This window comes from Tenrec ecaudatus, chromosome 10, assembly GCF_050624435.1.
Source record: "Tenrec ecaudatus isolate mTenEca1 chromosome 10, mTenEca1.hap1, whole genome shotgun sequence".
Lineage (NCBI taxonomy): Eukaryota > Metazoa > Chordata > Mammalia > Afrosoricida > Tenrecidae > Tenrec > Tenrec ecaudatus.
Genome location: NC_134539.1, coordinates 78107867 through 78118380, shown reverse-complemented (window position 1 = coordinate 78118380; position 10514 = coordinate 78107867). Strand labels below are relative to the sequence as shown.

General features: G+C 60.1%; 1 protein-coding gene across 2 annotated transcripts; it reads left to right on the top strand.

The window, feature by feature from the left end:
• The first annotated feature begins 1248 nt into the window (after positions 1 to 1248).
• DOLPP1 (dolichyldiphosphatase 1) lies at positions 1249 to 9767 on the top strand. 2 transcript variants are annotated; one of them, XM_075560662.1, is made up of 8 exons: positions 1249 to 1336; positions 4811 to 4911; positions 5131 to 5215; positions 5313 to 5412; positions 5647 to 5745; positions 6293 to 6421; positions 6838 to 6927; positions 8405 to 9767. In XM_075560662.1, the coding sequence occupies exons 1-8, from the start codon at positions 1261 to 1263 to the stop codon at positions 8439 to 8441; spliced, it is 717 nt and encodes a 238-aa protein (XP_075416777.1). In that variant the 5' UTR covers positions 1249 to 1260; the 3' UTR covers positions 8442 to 9767. The 2 variants fall into 2 exon arrangements, with proteins under 2 accessions (XP_075416777.1, XP_075416778.1); XM_075560663.1 differs by lacking the exon at positions 5647 to 5745.
• The last annotated feature ends 747 nt before the right edge of the window (positions 9768 to 10514 follow it).

Here is a 10514-nt window from a genome sequence, read left to right as displayed (position 1 = left end):
TCAGCTGAGTTAGGGGAGGGAATGAAATTGTGGAAGCCCAGTGGAGGCGATCTTTTCAGTGAGCGCAAAGACTTACACTGGACTGGGTCAGAGTGGGGCTGCCTCGAGGGCTGGGGCATTCTGGACAGTGGACTAGCCTGTGCAGAGACTGGACGACAAGAAGAAGCTGGGCATTTTACTTGGACTGTCAGCGATCCATCTGATGGGGACGCATGGCAGCAGGAGATCGTAAGGCCAGCTCTCTATGCAGGGCAGGGAATCACTGTTTTGGAAAAACGGAGGTGTTGGTGGGAAGAGCGTTCATTTAAGTAGCACAAATGTGCCTGAATCAAGTCTTTGCTGAATGAGTGAAAGAAGGAAGGGAGGCGATGAAGCTTCCAGTCTATAAACCTGTTTAGGAAGTCTACTGGGCTACCTGCCCTGGGAGCTCCCTTCCTCCCCGCCCAGTACTTAAATGCACATACATATGGATAAATAAAGAGTGGCTAAATAATCACCAATTCAACTATTATTATTTATGAGAACCAACTCCCTATGTAACAGTGTACTTTGTGTGCCTTTCTGCCGGTCAGCCGCAGAGAAAAAAGGGAGCCTTGGTAGAGTTAGTTACACATTGTGGTGCTCGGCACAAGGTCAGCAGTTCGAATCCACCGGTAGCTCCTTGGGAAACACAGATGAGGCTTTCTACTCCTGCAAAGTACGCTCGATTGGCAGTAAGTTTGTTTTGGTCTCTGGCCTTAGTTTACTCAAATGAAAAGCGGCTGGGGTCACACCCCCGCTTCCAGCACACGCACAGACGGGCACCCCGGGCCCGCCAGCCTCGGGCAAGCCCCCAGTATAGGAGAACCTTCATTTAGGGCTGCAGGTGCCAGACAAACCAAAGCTCCCACCAAAGTTCAACACGCCTCCCAAACTGGCACCTGATTGGCTTGCCCTGCCCACAGGTCGAGCCTGCCTCGCGCCCTGATTGGGTGCACCGTTGCCTAGTTTGTGTTGGAACCCGCCTCCTTTCTGAATGGCCAGGCAGGGACCAGCGCTCGCCCTGATTGGGTATCGGTTTGCTCGGCTCGCGGGCTGCGAGGTGGCCTGGCCTCTGATTCGTCGTTCGGGCTAGCCACACGGCCTGCACGCTGAATGGCTGCGCTACTACCTGTCCTGGGCGCTGATTGGGTGCCCAGCACCTCCCTGGCGTGATAGGTCAGGACCACCGCCCCCCTGGTTCCCCATTGGCTGCTCGTCGCAGCCCGGTCTCCGGGTAAGATGGCAGCGGACGGGCAGTGCTCGCTCCCCGCTTCATGGCGGCCAGTGACCCTCACCCACGTCGAATATCCTGCAGGTAAAAGGTGTCCCCAGCTCCAAGGGTCCCTTCCCGGGACCGGCCCCTCGGCCACGGGCGCTCCGGCCCGCGCCAGCCTGGGCAGGGGGCGCCGGGGAGCCGGGGTGGGACCTGTCAAACAGGGAGCCTCGGAGGGGCTCGGCCGGCGCACGCGCCGCGCACGCGCAGTGGGGCGGCAATGAGCTGGGCGAAATTGGGAGCCGCTCGCTCGCGCCCTCTGCGACTGCGCGCCTGGGGCGCTCCTGCGGATCTCGGGTCTCGGGTGGGCTGTAGGGGTGCAGGCGAGGATCCCTGACCTCGGCCTCCCCTCCCCCTTCTCTTCCGCCCATCCACGGAGGCCGGACCTCCGGCGTGGAGGGGAGTGCGTGTTTCTTTCCACAGTTCCCGGGGTCTGCTTGTGCGAGAAAGAACTGTCCGTGGCCGGGAGTGTGCAGGCTGAGACCAGGCAGTCCTGTGTTGTTGGCGTGGCTTCGGGGGGCCCCAGCAGAGGGGGCCCACTAAGGGGACAGGTAGCCTCAGGGATCCTGGCTTCTGGAGAAATACTGTGGAAACTCCGGGTTTTCCAGTTGGGGGCCCATCAAACGCCCCGTGGGAGCTGATCTCGTCCAAGCGGCGCAGAGGTCGGGCCTTGGGGCAGCGGATTCGGGGCTGAAGTTCACCGAGCTCAGTTACTTCATTACTAAAATGGGATCCGTTCACCCGAGGCTTGACACCGAGCTCAGTGCTCAGTAAACAGTCGGGCTGCACTGGGGGAGGAAGATGAGGCTGCCGAGTTCCCATAAGGACTTAGAGTCTCGTCTCTACGAGTCAGTCAACCCAGCGGCAGTGGAGTTTTAATGTTACAATGCTTCTGTGTCCAATGCTGGACACTACTGTGAGAACTTGGCCCTGCTGAGGGCTTCAGGGCTGGCTGCCTTGGTCCTTTGGCCCTTGTTTGCCTGGGTTACACTGGAGGGGGCGGCTCCTTGCTGGACTGACCCCTTCTACCTACTTGCCCCAAATTGACCCATTCAGTCATTCTGCTAAGTCCTTGAGCACCAGGCCTCAGGCTGGCATAGGCTTAATAGGGCTCAGCCACCCTGGGCTAGGGTATAGAGAGCTTCCACTTAACAGGAGGGAAACTGAGGCCTGGAGGGGGCAGGGGACTTGTCTAAGGCCTCAAGACCTTACCTTCTCTGGCCTCAGAGTAGCCTCTTGTAGTACTTACAATTGAACAAGACTGATCGGAAGGAACCCGTCCATCCTCCCGACCTGGTACTTGCAAGTAGCAGGCTGCAAGCTGTGGTGAGGGACCCCCTGCAGGGAGCCTGGAGGCATCTGGCAAATATGGTTCCCTGCCAACAGTTCTACTGCCCCCTCTACTTTTCCACTGGGTCCCTTCTCACACTGGTAGTTGCTGCCTTCATCTCTTCACTTAATGGTGTTTTGTAAAAAAAAGAAATAAAAGGTGTCAGGTGCTGGGCTGAGAAATAGGTTAGGGGATACAGAACCCCCATCCCAGCTCTCAGGACATGTGGAAGGAGAGACAGACGTCAGTCCAGTGTCTTCATGAAAGAGTGTCTCATCAGCAATGCTCCCATGACCTCTTCTATGCCAGCCTGAGCCCCAACACGACGGCAGGGACTGTGCCTGTCTTATGTGCCATCACGGTGAACACGTTAAATGCATTAAGCCGGGCAGCATCCCAGGTGTGGGCAATGGGTGTGTGCAAAGGTTCAGAAGTAGGGCAGAGCGTGGTGCCTTGCGGGAGCCAGCAGGCGGTGCCTGACTGGAGCAGAGAGGAGGAAAAGCAGGGCCGGGATTGCACAGGGTCTGAGGAGCTGGACTTCTGTTGGCCTTGACCCAAGAGCAGTAGGAGCTGTGGATCAGAGAGTGGTGAGGACAGACAGACTGCTGACAGCATTTGCAGGAAGGCTGCAGAGTGGCCCCAGCCATGGGATGGGCCGAGGCGATGACAAAGGTTTGAGGGAGCCTGCCACTCCCTGCCCTCTCAGCCTGGTGCCTTGGGAGCCTACGAGGAGGCTGAGAAGCTGAATGTATCTCATGGCTGGAAGGGGCCAGGAGGCTGTTGCCTGGGTGAGGAGACAAGCCCAGAAAGGGGACAAGCCTTGCCCAGTGCCACCCAGCTGTCCAAGGGACCCAGTTGATGTCATCAGGGGGATGTCTAGCACCAAGCCAGCACTTGCCTGGGGGATTGGTTGCTACATGAGACCTGACCGGTGGGAAGGGCCGTTTCCCAACATGCAAGTGTCCTGGGACCCAGACACCAAGCGGGGCAGCTCACAGTGTCCTCCCCATCAAACGCCCACACAACCTAGGAAGTAGGCACCAAGAGCCCCATTTTACAGGTGAGATAGCCAAGGCTCAGGAAGGGGACATCTTCGCCTAGGCCCTACCTTTTGCCCTCTGACCTCAGCGTGGCCTCACATGGCGAGGGAAGTTTTTGGACTAAGGCTCAGCCCTGCCCCTGGGCGATGGGGAAACAGCTCTTCTCACTTGGTGTCAATGTCTCCATCTCAGGAGGGGCTGGCGGTTCTCACATTGCTGCTGTCCTATGGCTGGCTCAGTCTTGCCAGTGGAAAGGTGCTGCTACAAGGACGGGCAGCCCTCCTGGGCAGAGGAGCCTCCTTCACCCATGGCCTTGGCCCTTGTTGGAGTGTGGACCTGAGTCTGTGTAGTGCTCAGAGGACACCAAGCTTCCCTGGAGGCCCAGAACTCAGCTGGGACACCCCCCACCCGCCCCTGCCACCCCACCGAGGCTCCATCTTAACAGACTCACCCCCTGGCCTCCCACATTGCCCAGCCCACCCCTGGTGCGTTATGGTGCTCGGCCTCCGGAGTCAGGGTCTGCCTGGGTGGGAGGGGTGGTGAAGACGTCTGGACCAGACCCTAGCCTGGGGTGTTTGTCCAGGACTCACTTCATTCTGGTTGTGTGGCTTAGTTACTCCTCCATGGCATCCATGGCATGGGGACTGTGAAGCCCCTGCTCCAGACGCAGGGTCCATGGGCTTCGCTGCCGTGTGCCACTGAGGCAGCGCCGATGGTAGCCACCCCGCAGGGTGGTGTCTGGTGCCAGGCCTGCCCAAGGCTGAGGTCTGGACGAGGACCTCGGCGTAGCAGTTCTTCTCCCGCATCACCGGTGTAGCCGTGTGCCACCATGGCTCTTGGCGTGAGCTTTGAAAACCCCAAACCAGACCCAGCGCCATTGAGTCTATTCCGGCTCATGGCGACCCTCTAAGGTTCCCCGGGCTGTCAGTCTTTACAGGGAAAGACCACCCTGACCTGGGCTCCTTTTGTCTAAACTGCAGGGCTGGGTAAACGGGCGCTGGCCTGCTAGGCTTGTGACTGAGTTGGTATGGCCAGCTGGGAGACAGAGGCATTTCTGACTGACTGCCCCCTCAGGCTGAACTTGGGGAGCCTCTGGGCCTTGCTGGGGTTCTGGCCCCACCCCACCCGCCCCACTGTCTTCCCCAGGTGATCTCTCAGGCCACCTCCTTGCCTACCTGAGCCTCAGCCCCGTTTTCGTCATCATTGGTTTCGTGACCCTCATCATCTTCAAGCGGGAACTGCACACGGTGAGCCTGCCCTGGTGCCCCACTCCATGTGGGAGCTCGCTGGCCTTCCCGGCTGCCTGCTCTCCCCGTGCCCGCTTCTGGCTTTTCTGAGCAGGGTACAACCTCCCAGCTGGCCACCACTCTACTCTGTTCACTTGGTCAGCCTTGGACCTGCCACCAGAGGCCTCGGTCCCTGGGCCTGGGTGGTAGCTGGCACTGACTCCGCATTTTCCCCAGCAGATCTCCTTCCTCGGGGGCCTGGGACTGAATGAGGGGGTCAACTGGCTGATCAAGCACATTATCCAGGAGCCGCGGCCCTGTGGAGGTAGGTCCTGGTCCTGCGGGCTGCAGGGCCCCAACCCGGCCATGGCTTGGAGGCCTGTCCTCACGTGTTGTGATGCCCCACTCTGCTTTCCCCACAGGCCCCCACACGACAGTGGGCACCAAGTACGGAATGCCCTCCAGCCATTCCCAGTTCATGTGGTTCTTCTCCGTCTATTCTTTCCTTTTCCTTTATTTAAGGTGAGCTCCTGCTGCCCTGCCTGGGGTGGCCCCGGGCTGCGCACGCTGGCCTCTGCCAGGGATCGCCACTAGCCCTTAGCACCCCCCCTTGGGGCTTGGCCTCTGCTAGGGGTGGGAGGGACTGGAGCCAAGGAAGAAGGCGCCCAGGGAGATTGTGAATTAGCCCAGGGGCTACTGGGGAGGCCAGGACTGCAGGCTGTGGACTAAGGCCATCCGATGGGCCTGTTTTCCCAGAATGCATCAAACGAACAACGCCAGGTTCCTGGACTTGCTGTGGAGGCACGTGCTCTCCCTGGCTCTCCTCATGGCGGCCTTTCTAGTCTCCTATAGCAGGTACAGAGGGAGGGATAGCCGCCCGACACCGCTGTCCACCGGGGGCTTCCCGCATTCCTGGTCTCTCGGAGTCCCCGCTGTGGACTGGGACCCGAGCCTACAGGGCAGGGCTCCCCGCTTGCAGTTTCAAGGACCAGGGCTCCAGTGGCCCATTCCAAGCCATCCTTTACTTTTTTTTCCTGGTTGGGTCCAAGGCTCGGGGGACACTAGCACGTTTCAGCCACCTGTCCCAGCCCTGGAGGCGGCCCTTGTGCACGTGAGCGCAGAGCTCAAGGACTGGACAGAAGGGAGGCAGATCCTAACCGAGCTCCCCACCCCCCAGTTCTAGAGAAAGGGAGTAGCTGTTGGGGCCCACCCACCCCCACCTCCTCCCTCCTCCCAGAAGTCTCCCGGATCTGCTGCTCTGCTTCCTGGGAGCCCGTATCCTGCCTGGGTGTGTCTTCATGTGTGGCCACCCGGTCCCTGGACAGCTGGCCCTCGGGCATGGGGGACTGTGCAAGCCCTGCTCTGATTGGCTCTCCTGAGATTCCTTTCTGACCTTGGCCAGGGTCTACCTGCTGTACCACACCTGGACCCAAGTGCTCTACGGGGGCATCGCTGGGAGCCTCATGGCCGTCGCCTGGTTCGCCTTCACCCAGGAGGTCCTCACCCCGCTATTCCCCAGGATAGCAGCCTGGTAACTGTTCCCTGCTCGCCCATGCCCCCCTCCAGATGGAGGACGCTGGGGTGGGGAGTGAGCCGCTGAGCCTGGCTGCAGCTCCCAGGCAGGGCCCCAGGGGCTGAGCGTTGCAGCTCCTGCTTGCCTGGCTCCCATCTCCAGTGGGGCGGGGGTGCTGCAGAGATGTGGGGTGGCAGGGGTTCCTCAGGCCCAGGTGCTACGGTCTCCTCCTCTGCCCTCAACTAGGCTCCAGCAACTTGGCACGCAGCCTGAGTACTCCTGGGCTGTGTCTAGGCAGAGGTGATGCGTCTGGGACGCTCAGTGACTTTGGGTTGGCCCATCTGAAAAAGGCTCCCTGGGCAGTGCGTGAAAGGGCAGCACCAGCTCTTGGCCCCGCTCTGATGTGGCCCTGCTCTCTGCATGTCTCTCTGCAGGCCTGTCTCAGAGTTCTTCCTGATCCGAGACACGAGCCTCATTCCCAACGTGCTCTGGTTTGAGTACACAGTCACCCGGGCAGAAGCCAGGTGAGTGCAAGGCCACCGCCCTGGATAGCCACTGCCCTTTCAGTGGAGGGTCCCCCAGCCTGGCTTGTCTCTGGCACCTCATTGGTGGGAACTGGAGGCTTGAAGGGAAGGGCAGCCACCTGCCCGAGGTCTGGCTGCTAGTGTGGGGAGCTGGGTCTTGAACCCGTGCTGTCCCGTTCCAGGCCTGGGTGCAGCGCTTCCTTGGGGTTGGTTGGTTCCGACATCTTCCCAGGGAGGGATGAGCTGAGGCACAGTGAGTGAGGGGGCCGGCTGCACTTACCCAGCAAAGTTGGGGCCACCCGGGCCTTCGAGTCTCCTGACTCACACTCTGCTATTCCGCAGACCCCTAATCCTGGGTGGGATGCGGAGGGGTGAAGGGAGCTGAGGTGGGGCGGACTCCACAGGATGCCTGGGAAGTTTTCCACAGAGCTGGTGAGAGAAGCTATGGACCGGGCCTGGGTAAGATGGTGGCTGGATCCCGGAAATGTGCCTTGTGCATCGCCATCTAAATGACCCCAGTGAGTGTGTGCCAGGGCACAGCCGCCGAGCCACAAAGAAGGGAGCGCGCGCCCCAGGGCAGGGCAGTTCCTTTAGTGGCTGAACGGCCCCAGCTGGCCCTGCCCTGTCCCCATGGATGGCTGCCCCAGCCTTCTTACACCAGACCCTCGTGTGGGTTCATGCTGGGGCCCAGTGCCGAATGAGAAGCCCTGGGCCCTGCGCTCGGGGTCTCACGTCGGGCAGAGCAGACAGGTGTGACCAGGAGGCGCAGGGATGGCATGCCCACCTATGGGATCAGTGCCGTGGGATGTAGCACACCCAGGGCCTAAAGACTGGGGGTGGGAGCTCGCTCTAGGGGGCAGGGCAGGGACAGGCTTCCTAGGAGACCCCACGGTGAGGAGGGAGAGGCCAGCAGGGGCTAGCAGGAGTGTTCTCAGCGGGGGAACCCCATGTGAGTTGACCAGACGGACAACCTGTGTGGCCAGAACCGAGGAGCTGAGGCAAGCAGGGTCTTACGGGTCCCCTTTCTCCCTTCTGTGTCCCAGACACTGCCCTTCTTCAAGAACCTAGGTGACTGCCCTGCTCGCCTCAAATTCCTAGGTCACAACCCCAAACCTTAAGCCATTCCCCGACCCCTAGTAACCCCTCCTTTGCTGGCATGGCTCCAGATGGACATTGCTTCCCACCGGAGGGTTGGAACCCGGCCACTTCGCTTCTCTTTCTTCATCGTAGTCCACGCACGCACGTGTCCGTCCCCTTCCCTCTCACCCTGCTTCCCCTGTCCCCCCCACCTCTCCCCACCCCCTCTTTCACGATGAAGGTCCATCCAGAAAGAGCGGACCTCTCCCATCCTGGGACAGGAGCTCTAACGGGGCCAGCAGCTGCCCGTTGCTTTGAGCCTGTGGGTGGGGAGGGACTGGCTGTGGGGGTCACTACGCTCCAGCTGCCCCTGACTCTGAGCCTTGTCCGCATTTTCCAGGAACAGGCAGCGCAAACTGGGGACAAAACTGCAGTGACTGGTGGGTGTGGCCTGCCCGGCCCCCAGATCTGGCCGGTACCTCGACTTGGAGGGATACAAGAGACAAGCAGAGGGATCCCAGAGACCTCTTCAGACCCAAGTCACCAAGCGGAGCCTTTTAATTGTTTTCTTGTTTTGATTGTAATGAGTACGGTGGACCAAAGGGCTGAGCCAGCCCCTCTACCAGGACCCTGTCAGGGCCACCAGGCCAGAGAACCTCGTGGTGCTGCTGCCACCCCTGGTCGGGCGGGAAGTGCCCTTGGATGGGCACCAGGTTATGGGGGAGAGGGCGAGGGTTTGTGCCTTCGCTTTTGGGCCAGGCCAGCCTGGGGGGGGTGAAAAATACGCATTATTTATTATTTTTTTTGGATTTTGTCAAAGGTGGGTAGGACTTTGGAGCTGAGGCCGGAAGAGCCTGGTGTGTGGTGGCCGAGTTGCCCACGAAGGGGCCAGGCCCTAGGCCTTGAGCTGGGCGGTGGAGTGCTTCCCCCTGGGCCTGAGAGATGGCCTGGAAGGCCAGGAGGAGGCCACCTCATCCCCGTCCCTCCACCCTCATTGCCATTCCGGAACCTCCTTCAGTGTTTCTTGTCTGGGGCGAGGGTCCAGAGAGTGCGTGTCTGGAGGCGGTTGCCATTGTGTTGGACCCTGTATTGACCCTCAGCCACAAGGCCTTTGTCTGGTCCCCTGTCCCCGACAAAAGAGCCTGCACCTTGTGGGTGAGCGAACCCAAGCTGTTTACAGCGTTTTTGTCCTGCCATCTGGTAGCTTTTAGCTCACACCCCCCACTCCAACAAAGCGCTCTGCTCCGGCACCGGGTGCTGCAAGGAGAGGGCAGAGGGAGCAGGGGCGCCTCATGGGGCCCCTCCCTGACCGTCTTTGTCCTTTCTCCCAGTCTTCCATAGGCTGGGGGCCCGAGTGGGGTTAGCCCCAGCCCTCTGTCGTGTGTCCTTGGGTCCCTGTTCCAGGGAGAACCCCCCAGCCAAGGGACCCTGGTTTCTAATCGCCCACTCCCCTCCCAGCCCCCAAAGCAGGAGCTATGGAGCGGAGCTTTTCCCAGGCTGTTGGAAGTTCTTGGACTCTGTCCCGTGAGGCACTGTGTAGTGCTTCCCTTCCTCATTTGTGAAAGCCGGCTCCGCCCAGGACCAGGGCGTGCATCTGGGGGAGGTGGGCCTGCCCCCACGTTTCCCTCCTCCTCGCCCTTCTTCTTCTTCTTTTTTTTTTTTTTTACTTTCTGCCCAATGCAAGCCAAGTGTGAGGTGGATTGATTTAAGAAAAATCATCGAAATTGTTTACGATTGTTTTCAAATAAAACCATAAACTCTGACGGCCTGAGCATGTAGACCTGAAATCGGGGGTGCAGGCAGGGGGCATGCTGCCTCCAAGAGTGGGGGGTGGCTCTAACCGACCCTGACATGCAAGCATCTCCGTCACCCAGACCCAGCCAGCACCCAGAGCAGGGCCTGAGCGGTGCTGGCACGGTTTCCCCAGGCTTGTCGTGCCGCCGGCTCCTGCCCACCAGCCGGGAGGAGACCTCCTCAGGACCCGGCTTCCCGTTGCCAGATCACTCCTTTGTAGTTCCAACCTGGCCCGCTGGGTGCTCTCTGCCAGCACAGGCTCCCACAGTAGAACCGAGGTCACCTGCCCTTCCCGTGCCATCAGGACTGGGACGTCTGCTGGGATAAACAGCTCCATTTGGATTAACTCTCACTTGTGGAGGGTGCACCTCCCTTTGGAAACAGTAGCTGCCCCTCGGTGAGGCCTTGGGAGCCTCGTCGGTGTGAGGTGCACATACACTCGGCAAAGCCCGGGCTATTGGCATGTGACAGCGTCATCGTGCCAGACCTCCTGCTGCGGGAGAATCAGTAACTTTAGTTCTCCTGTGGGCTTGAAATTGGGGGGTCTGTCTCTCCCGAGGCCTGTTCCCCCCCTCGTGGAGTTGGACCTGGCCCCCACAGACCCCACAGAAGAGACAAGCACTACTGTTCCATCTGTCCATCTGCACAGGAGCAGCCAGCCTGTTTTCTCCCCTAGGGCGGTCAGCTTTGTGTTCAGGGCTTCACCCCCTGCACCA

Coding starts and splice junctions, on each gene's coding strand:
- DOLPP1 (XM_075560662.1), top strand. CDS start 1,261: ATGGCAGCGGACGGGCAGTGCTCGCTCCCCGCTTCATGGCGGCCAGTG. Junction 1,337..4,810: donor CCACGTCGAATATCCTGCAG/GTAAAAGGTGTC, acceptor TGTCTTCCCCAG/GTGATCTCTCAGGCCACCTC. Junction 5,413..5,646: donor TTCCTTTTCCTTTATTTAAG/GTGAGCTCCTGC, acceptor CTGTTTTCCCAG/AATGCATCAAACGAACAACG.